General features: G+C 41.5%; 2 protein-coding genes across 6 annotated transcripts in view; both read left to right on the plus strand.

Annotated features, from left to right (window-relative positions):
- The window catches only part of LOC121569847 (ubiquitin-protein ligase E3C), a 47,337-nt gene extending 46,022 nt beyond the window's left edge, over positions 1-1,315 (plus strand). Inside the window, exon 24 of the mRNA XM_041881084.2 lies at positions 77-1,315. Coding sequence (XP_041737018.1) covers positions 77-247 — 171 coding nt within the window. The 3' untranslated portion in view covers positions 248-1,315. The remainder of the gene's footprint in view (positions 1-76) is intronic.
- Positions 1,316-7,518: 6,203 nt separating this feature from the next.
- The window catches only part of LOC121569846 (dnaJ homolog subfamily B member 6), a 49,345-nt gene continuing 35,500 nt past the window's right edge, over positions 7,519-21,363 (plus strand). For 2 of the 5 annotated variants that reach the window (XM_045221200.1, XM_045221201.1), the window contains exon 1: positions 7,521-7,759. The gene's annotated coding sequence lies outside the window, so the exon portion shown is untranslated. Of the gene's footprint in view, positions 7,760-16,219; positions 16,266-21,363 lie in introns of those variants that run through there. The other 3 variants (XM_041881083.2, XM_045221198.1, XM_045221199.1) reach the window with 3 other exon arrangements.

Here is a 21,363-nt window from a genome sequence, read left to right on the forward strand (position 1 = left end):
TATGTTTGTCCATGACCCTCTGAATCTCTTGTTTGACAAGGTTCTCCCCCCCCTACCCCCACCTCTGTGTTTCCAGGAGCTGTACCCAGCCTTCTGCATCCATAACGGGGGGAACGACCTGGAGCGCCTGCCCACAGCCTCTACCTGCATGAACCTGCTCAAGCTGCCCGAGTTCTGCGACCAGCATCTGATGAGGAACAAGTTGCTGTACGCCATAGAGTCCTCCGCAGGCTTCGAGCTCAGCTGAGGGGGGACGTCTGTCTCTGACTCCCTGAAACCACTGACTCAATGGACATGGACGGGCCAAAGAAGACTGTCTGTTGAGAGAGAGCTTAAGAAAGACTGAGGGGAAAAGATGCACTGAATTCTCTCTGACTGGGTGGAAGACAAACAGGGGTGAAAGGATTGTCACCCAAGACGGATGAGGAAGAGGGGGATGAGGAAAGAATGGAGGGGAAGGGAAAAGCGCGTAGTAATTTTTTTTGTTTTAAAATAACTTGTATATTAAAAATCTACAAAACGCATAAAAGAGCAGCAACAATAGAATCTCGAGGATGTTTTTTTTTTAAAGACTTTGTGCAAAATAAAACGAACAGACGAGATCTACTGTGAGTGTGTCCATGGCGATACAGTTGACCCTTCAGCAGAGCGCGTTGTGAAAAAACAACAGAAATAAACATCAACAACAATGGAGTGTTCACCAAAGATTGAGCCGTGCTGTGCAGTTGGAAGATGGGTTGAAGAGAGGCACAGGAAATAAGAGGACAGAGGTGGGAGATGGGGTGACATACAGGACTGCAGCACTCCTAACACCCCTGTGTCAAGGGTTTTAAGAGGGTCTGATAGGCCTGTCCCAAATGGCACCCTATTCCCTATATCGTACACTACTTTTGAGCTGAGCCCTATGGGCCTTGGTCAAAAGTACTACACTATAAATAGAATAGGGTGCCATTAGGGACATTTTCAACTAGAGGTCAATAAAAAATTCTGTTTTGTGACTACTGTAATGATTATTATTATTAATAGTAATAATAAGTCTTGTTTTCAGAACATAAAAATGCTAATGCTTTGGGCAGGCTACTGTGTGGGTTTTTCAAGGCAAAGATGAGTATTGTTGATAAGAGATTGGACTATACTTTTGATTATGATGATCATGGAATATTTGTTAATATGTATATGTGTTTACACCACTCTTGTATGATTCCTTTACTCAGTATTTGTACAGGTAGCTTTCCTCTGTTTCTTCTTCCTCTTGTGTTTCGAATGAAGGCCTAGTGTTCTCACACACAGATTAAAGTGAACAATCTATTCTACAGTACGTGCCCTGACTGCAGTGAGTATCCACCAGAGCATGTGAGCAGAGTTGAGTGGAAATCCCGCTCACCGCTCCAGCACTCTATGTCCTTTCCTACCGCTCCGCTAAAAACCGCTCCACGCTCACAGAAAAAAAACTGCCAATCCAAATTCGCTCCATTCATTAAAATCACAATTTAACCAACACCCTTCTATTTTTGTTACTACCTGGACCTACCAATTGTTTTTTAATTATTGAAACCAAGGCATATGGATTTGAATGAAAAGTATTTGAAGGAACATGAAAAGGTGAATGTAAGAAGGGAACATAATTTCAAAAAGACTACATGTCATATTAAACAGCATATAAACACTCTAAATAAGTCAGGAGACCGACAGGTAGCCTAAGAAGGAACGATAATGAATTATTTAGGCTGTATTTAAATTATTTCAAGGCTATAGCCTACAAATAAATACATTGTGAAACTTTTGGGAGTGAAACACAATAGGCTGGTAGGGACATAAAGAGCTCAGTATTTAAACAACATATCGTTGTTTTGAATAATTATAGTCTATAAATTGAACATATATGCTGTTTAATTACAAATTAAATGAAAAATGACTTATTAGTGCCTTTGAATACCTTTTTAGAATTCATTTTTAGAAACACGAGTTTGGCCAGTCTGGCATCGCGATGGTGCCTGGAGAGCCGGCCAGCAGCGGTATATATCCTCTCCACACTTGTAGAGCCACTGGGGATGCTAAACAGCCTTTTGCCCACTCTTGCCAGGCTGGGCAGAGATGCAGAGTTGTTTTTTTATTTTTCTATAGGTAGGCCTAAAGGTTTTAAGGCAAAATAACCCAATCAAAACAAAGCTCCTTGAACGTGGGAATATGCCAGGCCTGTTGGGCCAAAATCAATTATGGCCTATTGTATAGATAATAGAACAAAAATGAACAAATCGTTTAAGAGATCTAAATTTTTGTTTATAAATACTTTGCTACAATGACACACTTAGTTATCTACCCACCTATTTCCTTTCTTTTAGCATGTGCACGTAGTAAAGTACACCATCATGCTTTTAGGATACGTGTCTTTTCAGATTCCACAATAATTATTTAGTTGTGGACACTACATCACCGCACTCCCTCTCTTGCTCTTGGTCCTCATCTTTGTAAGTCACCTTGATTTAGCACCTGTGTGTTTTATCAGTTTCTTTATGAAAATATTTAGCGAACTCCATGACAGTAGCTAAAGCAACGGGCTATAGCAGCACACAAGTACACTACAAATGCATGCTGGGTCGGGCATGCCCTGAGCTCGTGAAGTGAGCGCTACTGGAGCGAAATTGTAGCGTGTGAGGAGCCCTACGCTCCAGCCTTTGGGATCTCACTCCACGCTCCAGTCAAATTGGGTACGCTTCGCTCCTCGCTCCGCTCACATACTCTGGTATCCACCTATGGAGCAACAACTGTGGTTACGTCCGAAATGGTCCTGGTCAAAAAGTTGTGCTCTACCTAGGGAATAGGGTGCCATTTGGGATTGACACAGTCAAAAGTTGTGCTCTACCTAGGGAATAGGGTGCCATTTGGGATTGACACTGTCAACTTGATAAGGCTAGTGAAACCTGACTATCCGTGTATCAACAGAGTGGAGAACAGTGTCTGAATATGATTAAATACGTTTTCTATTTTTATTGAAGTGTATTTTTTGTTGCCGGGTAATTTAGAGTAAAGGACCTGGACATAAAACAAGGTGCTTTGTGCGATATCTCCTCTGGAGTTTTATTGCCCTCTGACATATAATGAAAGAAACATCCAGTTAAGAAACACTGAGCAGAAACTATTCTGGCCTTGAGATGCATTATCGTCCCGGGCACAAATTAAGATTGTGGGCGTTTGTCATAAATCTACCCGAGCCCTGATGCAGTTGGGCTGAGGGGATTTTTTTATTTCCTCTTTGGACCGTTTCCATCCATCCCTCCTCTCCTGGGTGTGCATCCCAAATGGCACCCTATTCCCTATATAGTGCTCTACTTTTGACCCATAGAGTGTGCATCCCAAATGGCTCCCTATATAGTGCTCTACTTTTGACCCATAGAGCTCTGATAGTAGTGCCATTTGTGACGTAGTCATAGAATAGCCAAACAGTCTCCCCCTCCTCCCAAACTGAAATTCCATGCATCCTACAGGCCAGGGGGAACTCAAAGCGGTAATTGGGTCTTAAAAAGCTGACTTGCCAAGCTGAAATGAGGGATTCATCTCAATTACGTAGAGATTTATTTAGGCCTATTACCTTGTGATGGATTATAACTGACAAACGTAATGCTAGTGGCCATGAATCATTTCTCATTTCATATTGCAAGATATACTTAAGATTACTCAAACCCCTTTAAAAGGGTAATTTAAGTTTTTTAAGTAGTTCATTTTATGCCAAAATTTAGCCTTAATTTAGCCAAATGGCTGAACAGGATTGTTGGGTTACAGGTTGAAGGTCACGAAATTAAAAATAACAACATAATATGTATCTCTATGATCAGGTTACTCCATACTTGAAATATATACATTTACATTTTAGTCATTTAGCAGACGCTCTTACAGTTAGTGAATACATATTTTTTTATACTGGCCCCCCATGGGAATCGAACCCACAACCCTGGCGTTGCAAACGCCATGCTCTATCAACTGAGCTACATCCCTGCCGGCCATTCCCTCCCCTACCCTGGACGACTTGTGCGCCGCCCATGAGTCTCCCAGTCGCGGCCGGCTGCGACAGAGCCTGGATTCGAACCAGGATCTCTAGTGGCACAGTTAGCACTGCGATGCAGTGCCTTAGACCACTGCGCCACTCAGGAGTGAACATATACTGAACAAAAATATAAATGCAACAATTTAAAAGATTTTACTGAGTTACAGTTCATATAAGGAAATCAGTTAATTGAAATAATATATTGATTTCACATGACTGGGAATACATATATGCATCTGTTGGTCACATACCTTTATTTAAAAAAAGGTAGGGGCGTGGATTAGAAAACCAGTCAGTATCTGGTGTAACCACCATTTGCCTCATGCAGTGTGACACATCTCCTTTGCAGAGTTGATCGGGCTGTTGATTGTGGCCTGTGGAATGTTGTCCCACTCCTCTTCAATGGCTGTGCAAAGTTGCTGGATATTGGCAGGAACTGGAACACGCTGTTGTACACGTTGATCCAGAGCATCCCAAACATGCTCAATGGCTGACATGTCTGGTGAGTATGCAGGCCATGGAAGAACTGGGACATTTTCAGCTTCCAGGAATTGTGTACAGATCCTTGCGTCATGGGGCCGTGCATTATCATGCTGAAACATGAGGTGATGGCGGCGGATGTATGGCACGACAATGGGCCTCAGGATCTCGTCATGGTATCTCTGTGCATTCAAATTGCCATCAATAAAATGCAATTGTGTTCATTGTCCGTAGCTTATGCCTGCCCAAAACAACCTCACCACCACCATGGGGCACTATGTCAACAACGTTGACATCAGCAAACCGCTCGCCCACACAACGCCATACACGTGGTCTGCGGATGTGAGGCCGGTTGGACATACTGCCTAATTCTCTAAAACGATATTAGAGGGGGCTCGTGGTAGAGAAATGAACATTACATTCTCTGGCAACAGCTCTGGTGGACATTTCTGCAGTCAGCATGCCAATGGCACGCTCCCTCAAAACTTGAGACATCTGTGGCATTGTGTTGTGTGACAAAACTGCACATTTGTTGTCCCCAGCACAAGGTGCACCTGTATAATGATCATGCTGTTTAATCATCTACTTGATATGCCACACCTGTCAGGTGGATGGATTATCTTGGCAAAGCTGAAATTCTCACTAACAGGGATGTAAAGAATTTGTGCAACAAAAATGTAGAGAAATAAATGTATGAAAAATGTATATATTTTATTTCAGCTCATGAAACATGGGACCAACAATTTACATGTTGCATTTATATTTATGTTCAGTGTAATATGGAATACTTGAAGTACTGACATTTCATTGCTTCATGGATCTTATTTTTTGCTCATTGATAGCCAGTGGTGTAAAGTACTTAAGTAAAAATACTTTAAAGTACTACTTAAGTAGTTTTTGGGGGTATCTGTACTTTACTACTTATATTTGTGACTACTTTTACTTTTACTTCACTACATTCCATACTTTTTACTCCTTACATTTTGAATGCTTAGCAGGACAGGAAAATTGTCATATTCACGCACTTATCAACAGAACATCCCTGGTCATCCCTACTGCCTATGATCTGGCGGACTCACTAAACACACGTGCTTTGTTTGTAAATTATGTCTGAATGTTGGAGTATGCCTCTGGTATCCGTAAATTTAAAAAACAAGAAAATGTTGCTGTCTGGTTTGCTTAATATAAGGAATTTGAAATGATTTATACTTTTACTTTTACTTTTGATACTTAAGTATATTTTAGTAATTACATTTACTTTTGACACTTAAGTATATTTTAAAACAAATACTTTTAGACTTTTACTTAAGTATAATTTTACTGGGGGACTTACTTTTACTTGAGTCATTTTCTTTTAAGGTATCTTTACTTTTACTCATGACAATTGGGTACTTTTTCCACCACTGTTGATAGCTGATTTAAAGTAGTCTAATGTCAAGATTAAATCACATCCAACAACACTGGCTGTGTTGATCCAGCTATATGCCTCCACCCCAAATTAATGGAAAAGATAAGCACCAAATAAAACCAGGAGATTAGATGGTACTTATCTTTTCAATTTATTTGGGATGGAAGCATATTGCTGGATCTACACAACCACGACAAGTGGGACCTGGTTTCATTTTGACATTATACTACTTTTGAGGTCTGAAAACATCGGACAAACTTTCATTTATGAGTGAAATGTCCCTTTGAGCTCAGATCTCTCTCAGCCCCATATCTGACCTCAGCAAAAATTCACATAAAAAAACGCCTCTGGAGGCTTTCTGGTTTATTGAACACGAGCGCCATCGTGTGGTCAATTGATGCACCTGAAGGAAAAGAGATGAGCACACTGATTGATAGGTAGGCCTAGTTTACACTGGTTGACGCTGAAAAGAAAAATGCTTAAAAGTAACTGCAATACAATTCACTATTTCCTTCTATTTATAAATAAATAGTGATGTTTGATCAAATTAAAAGAACAATATCCTATCAATGACAGAGTCACCATATTTGCATAAAACTCCACCATAATGCTCTGTTTATGATGTGATGTTGCGTCATGGTTAAACTAGCCCAGGCACGACGGCGGGAGTGTCTCGCATTCCTCGGCTTTGATTTGTGTACATTTCCATTTAACCCACACAAGTTTTTGAGCCACTTCCACGTTTTTACTGTCAGTGGTTTTAAGCAGTTATGATTATTAGGCCTATATGGTTATTCATTTGTTTAGGCAAATTGTTCCAGGTTTTGATGCTCAATTCTCTATTTAAGCAATAAGGCCTGAGGGGGTGTGGTATATGGCCAATGTACAACGGCTAAGGGCTGTTCTTATGCACGAAGCAAAGCGGAGTGCCTGGATACAACCCTTAGCCTTGGCATATACCACAAACTCCCGAAGTGCCTTATTGCTATTATAAACTGATTACCAACGTAATAACAACAGTAAAAATAAATGTTTTGTCATACGGTCTGGCTGTCAGCCAATCAGCATTCAGGGCTCGAACCACCCAGTTTATAATATGAAGAATAACATTGTTAGACATAATAGGGCTGTTTTCCCGGACACAGATGCATTTTAGGCCTAATTAAAACCATTTAATGAATTCACTGGAAAAAAATAAGACTAAGCATGACCTTTAGATCTATCCAAATAGCCAGGCCAAGTTCATATGGAATTTTTCAGTTCTTAGAAGTTTAGAAAACCATTACTTATTCTATGCCATTGAATGAGATTATAATAACACAATTTGTGTACTACATCAGGCTACGTTTGCTCAGCAGATGGCGTGAACTTGCATGATAGAATTGACTATAACCTTTCCAATACTTTCGCATTCCTTCATACACTTCTGGCATTGAAACGCCAAACGGTGTTGAGTAATGTCAATGACCCTTCGTGCAAATTGGCAATTTCCATAACATTAACAAATTCACAACTGTTTCCAACCCTTCTTTCTCTAATGCAGGAAGTGACAGTGGTTCACACGTGCTCCGAGCGCCTCCATTGAACAGCTCCTACAGGCATACGGGTGTTTTACAGTCAGAGTTCACAAGACTATCCATGTGTGTATGACATCTGAGAAAGCGCTGCTCAGTTCAAACACTGACGAGGTAGCCTAAGCACGAGCTGAATTTCCGAAGACGCACAGTTTCCAACCATAGACGGATCTGTAAAAACAAAGCCCAGTGGATTGGAATTCACATAGGTCAGTAAACGAAGGCACGGGGACATTTCTTCAGCTGGGGTGGAAGGTGAGCGCATTTTCTCTCTTTTCTTTCTCTACTTTTTGGATGCTAATATTATCGCTGGTGATGGTTAATTTGGGTTCTCGGTGAACAAAACGAGGTCAACTCATGACGTCAGTGATCTTCAGGTCGGGAAAGTCGGAGCTCTAGAAAGATACCCGAGATCGGAGTTTGAATTCCGAGTTGGATGACCATTCAAACGTTTTTTCTAGGTCGGAGCTCGTTTTAAGTCCGAGTTTCCAGTTGTCGTGAACGCAGCAATTGTGTCAGGGTTCAAATCCGCGGTGGAATCTCGCTCCTGTCAGCGTCGCGAGCCCACGTAGACAGGTGTTTCCAATTCCGGTCCTCGAATATCCCGAACAGCACACATTTTTGTTGTAGTCCCAGACAAAAACACCTAATTCAACCAGTCAAGGGCTTGATGATTAGTTGACAAGTACAATCAGGTGTCCTTGTCCGGGGCCACAACAAAAATATGTACTTGGGGTACTCGAGGACCGGAGTTGGGAAACACTGACCTAAGTGTTTCAATGTCGCAACCTTGCGTTGGAGAGCCTCTGTCACTTGACTGTATTCTGTTGCAGCTGCATTTTTGAAGCCCTTCATTCAGCTCAAATGAACATCAGAGGTATATAATATTGTTTCAGTGGGTGTCATATTAGTTATTGCTTTTACATTTACATTTACATTTTAGTCATTTAGCAGACGCTCTTATCCAGAGCCACTTACAGTTAGTGAGTGCATACATTTTGATCTATGTATAGGTACCTAGCCCTTGATCATGAATCTGTTCCATTAAATTACACATAAGAGTCATTGGAGGAAGGCTTCTTCTGTAAGGGGGAGCTTTGTTAAGAGCCCTGATAACAGCATCACTTGCCATATGGGTTGGAAGCATGAAGACCTTATCTTTCATATCAGTGAGAAATAATAATAATAATAATAATAATAATAATAATAATAATAATAATAATAATAATAGTAAAAAAACAAAAGGTTAAGTTGATACACACCTTTTTAGGGTTAGGGTTAGTGTTCCCACATGGCCATATCTCCATGTTACAGCATGTGTTTAGCAAAACAGATGAATGACAGAGGGACTACCAGTGCTAATTAGTTATCTAGCATGGTCCAAAAACCTGTTTGTAACAGAAGGCTGCCAGAATCCTGTTGTCACTGAAAAATACTGTCAGCAAAATAAAACAATATATACAGTGTTTACTAACAATGGTGTAAAATACATTTATATTTTGCATTCTGGTGGGATAAAACAGTTGAACTAAGCTCATAAGGCATTTATAAGTTCTTCAAGAATCAATGGCTAAATCAAAAAATGGATGTACCAATCCCATATTGCCCCTTTTTAAAAGTGAACCAGTGACAAGGGGCCACCTCTGTCCAGCAGAGGACAGGAGTCCAATAGGATGCCTGAATTCCAGTGGGCTCACAATTACTTTACAGCATGGTGCCACTAATCTGGGGATTGAATGCACACTGTGTTGTTCCCTATGTCACAGAAACCACATTCTCACTAGATGCCAGTTATGAAAACAAGTTATCTTACATGTAGCCTACATACTGAAGTTATGCATGAATTAACTTGAATGTCTGATACTGTATGTAGTTATATGCATCCCCCAAACTACTACACCCGATTCTTACCATCACAGACAAATCTAAAACAAGTTCGCTAGCCTTTTCCCCATGCATTTTACACAAAGGTAGGCAAAGAGTTTTTAGGAAGAGCTAATGATAGTACTCCTCCCTAATTCTAGTGGCTGGCTCACTTCACCCTTATCCCTGGCTCTAACTTTGTTTTCACTAGTTGGCAAAGAAGTGAGTCATCATATTTTAGAACCTGCCCGGGCGATAGGAACCTCTGTTAGAGTAGGCTACTTCTACTGACTCTGCCTTTCCTTTATAAAGGCATTACTGATGAGGTCTGACTTCTTCATACTGGCCCGTACTCACTCGGGTTGTACAACACATTTGACACAATGGTTATGATACAACTGAAAATCTTGTGATGCAACAGAGTTTGTATGCACAAAAATGTTGTCTCCACAACAGCTGTGTATAACATTTTTGTGCAGACAAATGCTCAGTTCTATCACAACTGTTTTGTCAAATGCGTTCTATGTCAGTTTTATAAACTGAGTGTGTATGGGGCCATCAATACTATGGACTCTAGATAGTAGTCTGTAGTGTATCCAGTCAAATAGATTTTATGAGCGCACAATAGTTATAAACTGTCTGGAAAAGTTGTGTGGACGCACGCCATCGTTTGACGTGAGATATTATGCTGGCCCCATGGGTATATGTCCAAACTTGAACTATTTGTTCTCATTTTACCAGAGTTGAATTTGGCAATTGAATCAAACCGTCTGGGAAGATTTAACATCCTTGCACCCTTGTGTGCTCACTTGTTTTTCTAGTTTTCATGAATCCCCATGAAAGATATTTTAGTTGCTTTCATCAAATATTGTATTCAAATACAGTACAATGCCTAACAAATGGAAAATGTTTGTTTTAGTCTCGGTAACCCAGAATTGAATCTCGCAAGAGTGCTCGATTAAGTTCTGGGGTAGCGCCTCCCCCCTGCAAGTCTATGGGCCAAATACCCCCGGTAGAATTGTTTCTCATAATCCCTATCCCACAGCCTGCCGACAGATGTAACCTAACATTTTAATGTTTTGTCTTTCATGAGAGACTAATGCCTAACAAACTGAACATGTTTGTTTGAACTCAGTCTGCTCGGCTTGCTTACACACTGAGAGCAAACACCTTCAGTATGTGTCTTCTCCACTTCTAACAGGGTAGGCTCTGAGGCTAGGTACCTTGTCTGCGTCTGTTCACACTAATAACCCCCCTCAACCTAACCTCTGCACCTCAGCTGTCACTCACACAACCCAGTTACAGTAGTTACCCTGGCAACCAGCTGGAATGAGAATGCAATGGTACCTTTCCTGCACCATTTGAATGCACCTTTAAAGGGGAACTTAGAGCGTTTTAGCAACATGAAGTCTTATTAAAATCTGTTCATATACACCCATTTTTTTATATTTTCTGACAAGCGACTACTTAGATATGGTCATTTACACGTTTTCATACATTCATAGAATGTTTGGGTATGATGCAGAGTAAAGCGTTTGTGAAAAGTGGGAAAGCGGCCATGCGTTTGGCAATTAATAGACATACACTGCAGTAAATAAAACCTAATAAAAACATCTGTTTTGTCCAGGACTTGAGTCTACAAAGACCGGTGCTCCATAGCCAATCAAAGCTACAGTAGGCCTATATTCAAATAAGCCATTTGCCACACGGCAGTGTTGCCAACCATATTTAGTGAGTTTTCAGACCCCTCCAGCGACTTTTATTGGTAAAAGATTCTAGCAACAAATTCAGCTACCTACACGGGCCTGCAATCATTCACTTTGAACTGGACTGTGTGTTTACAGGTGGTAGCAACAGCGCGTGACTGACCAATACCTCACAAGGTTTCTTCTCTTCAAATCTGGGACCTTGAAACTGAGATACCTTTCGATTCTCAAAACAATGTTCTGGGCGTACTGCCAAATTGCTTATACTGATAGTGAGGATTCCTTCCAAGCACGTTCAATCAGTCACTTGCATGAACACAGAAATAGGTTATTAAAAAAGCAAAAAAAAAATTCCATCACATTCCCTCCTCTTATCACTCACTCTGTGATAATTATCATTACATTTTATTCATTTGGTTATTACTTAAACTACCAAAGTAGTAAGTAAATAAAACCACAGACACTTTCAAACCCTTGTGACCCCTAACCTTTGAACAGTAGTGTGTGTGTATGTGTGTGTATGTGTGTGTGTATATATATATATATATATATATATATATATATACAGTGAGCTCCATAATTCATTGGACAGTGACCATTTTTTTGTTATTTTGGTTCTGTACTCTAGCACTTTGAGTTTGAAAGGATACAATGACAATGAGGGTGAAGTGCAGACTGTCAGCTTTAATTTGAGGGTATTTTCGTACATATCGGATGAACCGTTTACGAATTATAGAAGCTTTTGTACATGGTCCCCCCCATTTTCGGGCATCAAAAATCATTGGACAGTTTAACATAATGTAGAATAAAGTAATCATTGTTAATATTTGTCGCATATCCTTTGCATGCAATGACTGCTTGAAGTCTGCGATGCATCGCCATCACCAGACGCTGGGTATCTTCCCTGGTGATGCTCTGCCAGGCCTGTACTGCAGCCATCTTCAGTTCCTGCTTGTTTCGGGGACTTATTGCCTTAAGTCTCCTCTTCAGCATGTAAAATGCATGTTCAATTGGATTCAGATCTGGTGATTGACTCGGCCAGTCAAGGTTTTTCCACTTTTGGCCATCAAAAACCCCTTTGTTGCTCTAGCAGTATGTTTAGGGTCATTGTCTTGTTGCGTGATTAAGTGCCGTCCAATGAGTTTGGAGGCATTTGGTTTTATCTGAGCAGATAAAATATTTCTATAGACTTCAGAATTCATTGTTCTACTTCTGTCTGCAGTCACATCATCGATGAAGACAAGTGAGCCTGTTCCACTGGCAGCCATACAGGCCCAAGCCATAACACCCCTCCACCATGTTTCATGGATGAGGTGGTATGCTTTGGATCATGGGCATTTCTTTTTTTCTCCACACTTTTGTCTTTCCATCACTCTGGTACATGTTAATCTTTGTCTCATCTGTCCACAATATTTTTTTCCAGAACTCTTGGGGTTCTTTTTAGGTGCTTTTTAGCAAACTGTAATCTTGCCTTTCTGTTCTTCAGGCTTATCAGTGGTTTGCATCTTGTAGTGTACCCTCTGTAGTCCTGCTGGTGTAGTCTTCTGCGTATGGTAGACTTTGACACATCTACACCTGCATCCAGGAGAGTGTTTTTTGATCTGTTGGGCTGTTATCAGGGGTTTTTTCTTCACCATAGAGAGTATTCTCCGGTCATCCACTACAGTGGTCTTCCTCTGTCTACCGGGTCTTTTGACATAATTGAGTTCACCGGTTGTTTTTTTCTTGTTAATGATGAACAAAACTGTTGACTTGGGCATGGCCAGGGTTTTTGCAATGTTCCTGAATGATTGATTTTCATTTCTGAGCCTTTTGACGGCCAACTTCATTTGCATCGACACTGCTGTCTTCCTCATGTTGTCACACCCCAATAACAACCTCCAAAGGCAATAGCAACGTCTAGAATCATTACTATTCATCAACAGCTCTCCTGCATTCACTAACGACACAAATGAATACACCTGCCTAACGACACACATCTGTGAAGCCAATTTAACAAATACTTGTAGTACCTTAAAATGGGGGGACCATGTACAAAAGGTGCTGTCATTTCTAAACGGTTCATCCGATATGTATGAAAATACCCTCAAATTAAAGCTGACAGTCTGCACTTCACGCTCATTGTCATTGTATCCTTTCAAACTCAAAGTGCTAGAGTACAGAACCAAAATAACAAAACAATGGTCACTGTCCAATGAATTATGGAGCTCACTGTATATATACACACACACACACAGTGGAGAGAACAAGTATTTGATACACTGCCGATTTTGCAGGTTTTCCTACTTACAAAATATGTAGAGGTCTGTAAAATGCAATAAAATGCAAATTAATTACTTAAAAATCATACAATGTGATTTTCTGGATTTTTGTTTTAGATTCCGCCTCTCATAGTTGAAGTGTACCTATGATAAAAATTACAGACCTCTACATGCTTTGTAAGTAGGAAAACCTGCAAAATCGGCAGTGTATCACCCGAGTGGCGCAGTGGTCTAAGGCACTGCATCGCAGTGCTAGCTGTGCCACTAGAGATCCTGGTTCGAATCCAGGCTCTGTCGTAGCCGGCCGCAACCGGGAGACCAATTTGGCCCAGCGTCGTCCAGGGTAGGGGAGGGAATGGCCGGCAGGGAGGTAGCTCAGTTGGTAGAGCATGGTGTTTGCAATGCCAGGGTTGTGGGTTCGATTCCCACGGGGGGCCAGTATGAAAAAATTAAATAATGTATGCACTAACTGTAAGTCGCTCTGGATAAGAGCGTCTGCTAAATGACGTAAATGTAAATGTATCAAATACTTGTTCTCCCCACTGTGTGTGTAAGTATGTGGACACCCCTTCAAATTAGTGGATTCGGCTATTTCAGCCACACCCGTTGCTGACAGGTGTATAAAATCGAGCACACAGCCATGCAATCTCCATAGACAAACATTGGCAGTAGAATGAAGAGCTCAGTGACTTACAACGTGGCACCGTCATAGGATGCCACCTTTCCAACAAGTCAGTTTGTCACATTTCTGCCATGCTAGAGCTGCCCTGGTCAACTGTAAGTGCTGTTATTGTGAAGTGGAAATGTCTAGGAGCAACAACGGCTCAGCCACGAAGTGGTAGGCCACAGAACTCGACCGCCGAGTGCTGAAGCGTGTAGCGCGTAAAAATCGCTTGTCCTCGGTTGCAACACTCACTACCGAGTTCCAAACTGCCTCTGGAAGCAACGTCAACACGAGCTGTTCGTCGGGAGCTTCATGAAATAGGTTTCCATGGCCGAGCAGCCACACACAAGCCTAAAATCACCATGCGCAATGCCAAGCATCGGCTGGAGTGGTGTTAATCTCGCCACCATTGGACTCTGGCGCAACGGAAACGTGTTCTCTGGAGTGATGAATCACGCTTCACAATCTGGCAGTCCAACGGACGAATCTGCGTTTGGCGGACGCCAGGAGAACACTACCTGCCCGAATGTATAGTGTCAACTGTAAAGTTTGGTGGAGGAGGAACAATGGTCTGGGGCTGTTTTTCATGGTTCGGTCTAGGCCCCTTAGTTCCAGTGAAGGGAAATCTTAACGCTACAGCATACAATAACATTCTAGACGATTCTGTGCTTGCAACAGTTTGGGGAAGGCCCTTTCCTGTATCAGCATGACAATGCCCCCGGGCACAAAGCGAGGTCCATACAGAAATGGTTTGTCGAGATCGGTGTGGAAGAACTTGACAGAGCCCTGACCTCGACCCCATCAAACAACTCAATTTTTGGGATTTTGTATGTATTTATTTATATCTATATATATCTAATTGATTCTTGAAGAATGTCATTTATAAATGCCTCATGAGCTTTTTTCAACTGTCCTACCCCAACAGAACCCAAAATATAAGCTTTCTTTACCCCCATTGTTTGTAAACGATGTAATTATAAACAAATACTGTATAGCCTCAACACTACTCTGCATAGATGGATAATAGAGATTGTAAATAGATGGTACAGACTGATGCATTGGACCTAAACTCGGCAACCAAGAACCACTCGGACATCATCTCATGCGCGATATAAGAGCACAATATGTACGGCCTTTTTTTTTTTTTTACCATGCTGCGTGACGATCCTCAGCTCAGCAACAAAAACAATAGCAACGGTGGTGGGGCGGCCAGTGGCGCCGTTTCCTCCTACTGCTGATTACGTCTTTAATGTAGGATTGTTACATTTGACTAAAAAGGTCATAAAGTGATGACCTAGACATTATTATAACTCAACTGTTTGGCCATTCATCTAATAACATGGCATGTTTGTTTTGCCCTCTCTCTAACAATGCCAAACCGTAATTGGTCGTGATGACCTGAATTTCCTGTCCATTAGCCAGCAGTCTAGCTCTATGCCTGGCCACTGTAACTATTCAGTACTGTAGTGTATAACGGGACAGACCTAGAATAAATGGCATCGATCATTGCATTGAGTAGGGATTTGATGCACTGAGGCATTGTGGGATTGATTGACCCACATTCAGTGCTCGGACGCGCGTGCACACACTCACAGGGCCACAGGTAGCTGTCAAACACAGACAGTAGTCTAATCATGAGGGATGAGGGAGATTTACAGTACGTGTGCCTTGAGTCAAGACATTGAGATTGTTGAGAAAAAGAAAGAGTCAAAGAGTCATGAGATGGGTCAGTGGCCAGGACCCGTATTTATGAAGCGTATCAGAGTAGGAGTGCTGATCTTGGATCAGTTTCCCCCCTGTCCATGCTATCTTATTCACCATGATCTAAAAGCCAAGACTGATCCTAGATCAGCAGTCCCATTCTGAGACATTTTATTAACATGGGTCCTGCTCTCATCTGTATGTGTCTCTTGAGCATGACACTTATTCATAATCTAGTTCTATTGGAAGGGTGCGAGAGAGGAGGAAGGAAGGAAAAACAAGAGGGAAAGGACAGAGCAAGTGAAGGAAAATGATAAAGGAGAGAGAAAGTGATGGATGAAGAGAAGAGTGTGTCCCCTGCTCTGGGACAGCAACACTGACCAGGCCTGCCAGAGGTTTACCATCACCGTGCCAACCAGGAAGGGCATGAGGCATCATCTGTCCGTTCCCAACCCCCCCAAAAAAAAACACACACTCCCAGCTCACACACACTAACAGAGCAGAAAAGGGCACAGAGGTTATTAATAGCAAACAAACAGGATACAACAGGACTCCCAGTGTAACTGGTAACTGATTGCTCTACAAAGTTGATTTGTTTACCAGTTTGTTTGTGGTTAAAAATATATTACTTGACTAATATCATTCATGTATCAGTTTGTTTTAAATCTGGGCTGGGGCTCGAATGTTTATGATGTTTTTCTATCTTTGGTAAGTATGTTTGATATAGTTGACATGGCTATTATCTTTGAACATGTCTAGGACTTTCGTTGGTCATATTTTCTCCGTCTGTCTTTGGAGAACTTGGGGTGCCCAACGGTTTCCGGTTTAGTTGAGGACAAGGCTGATTTGACCCATAATTAGTGTGGTGTGGAGTAATGGTGTTTGTAGTCTGTTTACCTGGTTTGTGTATCTACTGTAAGCTATGTCAGGTAGTGTAAGACAAGTCAAGTTTGTGTTTTAAGGCATTTGTAGGCCATCGTAAACAGCAGAGAGATTCTCCCACTGTAGATTAATCTGTAAACAGATCTGTCTCTCTGGCTGCGTTTACACAGGCAGCCCAATTCTGATATTTTTTCCACTAATTGGTCTTTTGTCAAGTCGCATCAGATCCTTTCACATCAGATCTTTTTCAGAGCTGATCTGATTGGTCAAAAGACCAATTAGTGAAAAAAATACAATAATTGGCCTGCCTGTGTAAATGCAGTCTGTCTCTCTCTTTCTCTCCTCTCTCTCTCTCTTTCAGCCAGGATTTAACACTTGGCAGGTTCATAGCTTTTGGAATAACAACATTTTATGATTGAGTATCGATCGTATGACAGCGACTATTAGTTAATTATTTTTCATACACTACCAGTCGAAAGTTTGGACACACCTACTCATTCAAGGGTTTTTCTTTATTTTTACTATTTTTTACATTGTAGAATAATAGTGAAGACATCAAAACTATGAATTAACACATATGGAATCATGTAGTAACCAAAAAAGTGTTAAACAAATCAAAATATATTTTATATTTGAGATTCTTCAAATAGCCACCATTTGGCTTGATGACAGCTTTGCACACTCTTGGCATTCTCTCAACCAGCTTCATGAGGTAGTCACCTGGAATGCATTTCAATTAACAGGTGTGCCTTCTAAAGTTAATTTGTGGAATTTATTTCCTTCTTAATGCGTTTGAGCCAGTCAGTTGTGTTGTGACAAGATCGGGGGGGTATACAGAAGATAGCCCTATTTGGTAAAAGACCAAGTCCATATTATGGCAAGAACAGCTCAAATAAGCAAATAGAAATGACAGTCCATCATTACTGAAAGACATGAACGTCAGTCAATACGGAAAACCTCAAGGACTTTGAAAGTTTCTTCAAGTGCAGTCGCAATAACCATCAAGCGCTATGATGAAACTGGATCTCATGAGGACCACCACAGGAATGGAAGACCCAGAGTTACCTCTGCTGCAGAGGATAAGTTCATTAGAGTTACCAGCCTCAGAAATTGCAGCCCAAATAAATGCTCCACAGAGTTCAAGTCACAGACACATCTCAACATCAACTGTTCAGAGGGGACCGTGTGAATCAGGCCTTCATGGTCGAATTGCTGCAAAGAAACCACTACTAAAGGACACTAATTATAAGAAGAGACCTGCTTGGGCCAAGAAACACGAGCAATGGACATTAGACCGGTTGAAATGTGTCCTTTTGTCTGGAGTCCAAATTGGAGATTTTTGGTTCCAACCGCAGTGTCTTTGTGAGACGCGGTGTGGGTGAACGGATGATCTCCGCAAGTGTAGTTCCCATCGTAAAGCATGGAGGAGGAGATGTTATGGTGTGGGGGTGGTTTGCTGGTGACACTGTCTATTATTTATTTAGAATTCAAGGTACACTTAACCAGCATGGCTACCACAGCATTCTGCAGCGATACGCCATCCCATCTGGTTTGGGCTTAGTGGGACTATCATTTTTTTTTCAACAGGACAATGACCCAACACACCTCCAGGCTGTGTAAGGGCTATTTTACAAGAAGGAGAGTGATGGAGTGCTGCATCAGATGACCTGGCCTCCACAATCCCCTGACCTCAACCCAATTGAGATAGTTTGGGATGAGTCGGACGGCAGAGTGAAGGAAAAGCAGCCAACAACTGCTCAGCATATGTGGGAACTCCTTCAAGACCGTTGGAAAAGCATTCCAGGTGAAGCTAGTTGAGAGAACGCCAAGAGTGTGCAAAGCTGTCATCAAGGCAAAGGGTGGCTATTTGAAGAATCTCAAATATAAAATATATTTGTATGTGTTTAACACGTTTTTGGTTACTACATGATTCCATATGTGTTATTTCATAGTTTTGATGTCTTCACTATTATTCTACAATGTAGAAAATAGTAAAAATAAAGAAAAACCCTTGAATGAGTAGGTGTGTCCATACTTTTGACTGGTACTGTATGTGACACAGACTAACTGCTACAGTAAGGTACTCAAGGCTCAGTCCTAAATGGCATCCTATTCCCTATATAGTGCACTACTTTTGACCAGAGCCCATGGTTAAAAGTAGTGCACTATAGTGAATAGGGTGTCATTTAGGACTTTAACTCGAGAGCATAGCGCTGTACCTCAGGTCTGCCCTCACTGCTCTGTGTCCGTCTACCATTGAGATCTGCTGTCTAAGGGACTTCCATTGGGCTACATAGAAACCCTAACAAAAGACTCACCATTGAAAAGATGGCTCTCTCAGTTAGTACATTGTATCTGCTGAACAGCCACATGGCTATCGGTAGGTATTCACCTTGAGCTATTGACTTTTTACCTGGTAATCTTGCTCAATAGGGCGTGTCCTGTTTTGATGACTGGGGTATTGGATCTCTCTCTCTTGCTCGCTCGCTCGCTCTCTTTCTCTCAACTTTTTGGTTTCACAATGCTCCATTTGTACTCTTTCAAACATCTGATGTGATTTCCAAATAAACCGGGAATACCAGACCTTAGGCAGAGACCTAGTCACGTTATGACTGCTACTTAGTCATGGATGTTTCATTAAGTGTTGACCAATGTGAGGCCACAGTAATGAAATCAGGCAGATTTCACCCTGGGTTGTGTGAAGGATCTCCTGTTTGATCAGGGGCCGTATGTATCATACATTTCAGAGTAGGAGTGCTGATCTAGCATCAGGTCCCCCCTGTGTATGTCATCTTATTCATTGTGATCTAAAGACAACTCTGAGACACTTGATAAACACAGCTCTTGCTCTATATGTTCCCCTACCTATACCCCCTGTAGCGCCCACTATATGCCCACTAGGGGCCCTATAAACGCCCACTAGGTGCCCTATATACGCCCACTAGGTATACGTTGTATGCTCTATACATTCTATGAGATATCTCATCTATGCTGCTACACTGAAAAGAAAATCTAAACGTAACATGTAAAGTGTCGGTCTCATGTTTCATGAGCTTAAATAAAATATCCCAGAAATGTTCCATTCGCACAAAAAGCTTATTTCTCTCAAATTTTGTGCACAAATTTGTTTACATCCCTGTTAGTGAGCATTTCTCCAATGCCATGATAATCCATCCACCTGACAGGTGTGGCATATCAAGAAGCTGATTAAACAGCATGATCATTACACAGGTGTACCTTGTGCTGGGGACAACAAAACGCCACTCTAAAGTGTGCAGTTTTGTCACACAACACAATGCCACAGATGTAATTTTTTTTGAGGTAGCATGCAATTGGCATGCTGACTGCAGGAATGTCCACCAGAGCTGTTGCCAGAGAATGCAATGTTCATTTCTCTACCATAAGCTGCCTCCAACGTTGTTTTAGAGAATTTGGCAGTACGTACAACTGGCCTCACAACCGCAGACAACGTGTAACCATGCCAGCCCAGGACCTCCACATCCGGCTTCTTCACCTTAATCAGAAACCATCTCAGGGAAGCTCATCTGTGTGCTCGTCGTCCTCACCAGGGTCATGACCTGATTGCAGTTCGGCGTCGTAACCGACTTCAGTGGGCAAATGCTCACCTTCGATGGCCACTGGCATGCTGGAGAAGTGTGCTCTTCATGGATGAATCCCGGTTTCAACTGTACCGCCTGATCAACTCTATGCGAAGAAGATGTTGCCATGCATGAGGCAAATTGTGGTCACACCAGATATTGATTGGTTTTCTGATCCACGCCCCTACTTAAAAAAAGATATCTGTGACCAACAGATGCATATCTGTATTCCCAGTCATGTGAAATCCATAGATTAGGGCCTAATGCATTTATTTCAATTGACTGATTTCCTTATATGAACTGTAACTCAGTAAAAACATTGAAATTGTTACATGTTCCATTTATATTTTTGTTCAGTATACATGTTAAAAGTTAATTTATAAATATGTAGGCTATATTGAAGCGTTAGGTTTTAGGCGTGCGAGAAATAGCCACTCGAATTGGAGAGGAGGCAGAGCCCGTGTTAAGCTTTCCTGAATAACTGGGCCTGCCGGGAGCATATGTAGCTACATTATTATAGGACGACTTCTGAGAATGATGATCTGCAACAGACAGCTCATCTCTGTATCAGAAGTAAAAATACAGCCAGACTGGCCTGCTACGGTGTCTTTCTAGACTTTTATAAACTGTCGAGTAAACCGACAACTGATCCAAATCAAATGAAACATTAAAATCACAGGACTTTTGCGCTATTATTGAAAATGACATTTTCACTGCAGCCTAGAGTAGAATTTTGTACTCACTTGAAAACAATAATGCAATTATTCATTGCATTGTGGTGTTGTAGGCTAGTCTAGGTAAGATCATTGTATTGTCCCTAAACAAAATCAATAGGGGATATTTTTGTCTCATGTCTTCACTATTCTTTCATGCGCAATGATGCACCTGGCCTCTCTGCTGCCTATCAGCTATTCCTATTTATTGTTGTGGATTCATATTGAAAATTGATGCAGCTTTGAATGCTTTTATGTGTGGTATGATGCTAGTTAGCTTATTGCCGATCTGGACAAACGATCCACCTACCACTATTGTCACTATGAATGGTGGATAGAGGGCTGGATATACTGTTACACTGGTATATTATACTGATCTGTGGTATAGTACACAGAAAAGCATAGTGCATAAGGGAAGTACCAAAACACCTTGATATAGGGGAGGTACATGCAAGCAGTGTTGCCAACTA

This window comes from Coregonus clupeaformis, chromosome 7, assembly GCF_020615455.1.
Source record: "Coregonus clupeaformis isolate EN_2021a chromosome 7, ASM2061545v1, whole genome shotgun sequence".
NCBI classification, from domain to species: Eukaryota; Metazoa; Chordata; class Actinopteri; order Salmoniformes; family Salmonidae; genus Coregonus; species Coregonus clupeaformis.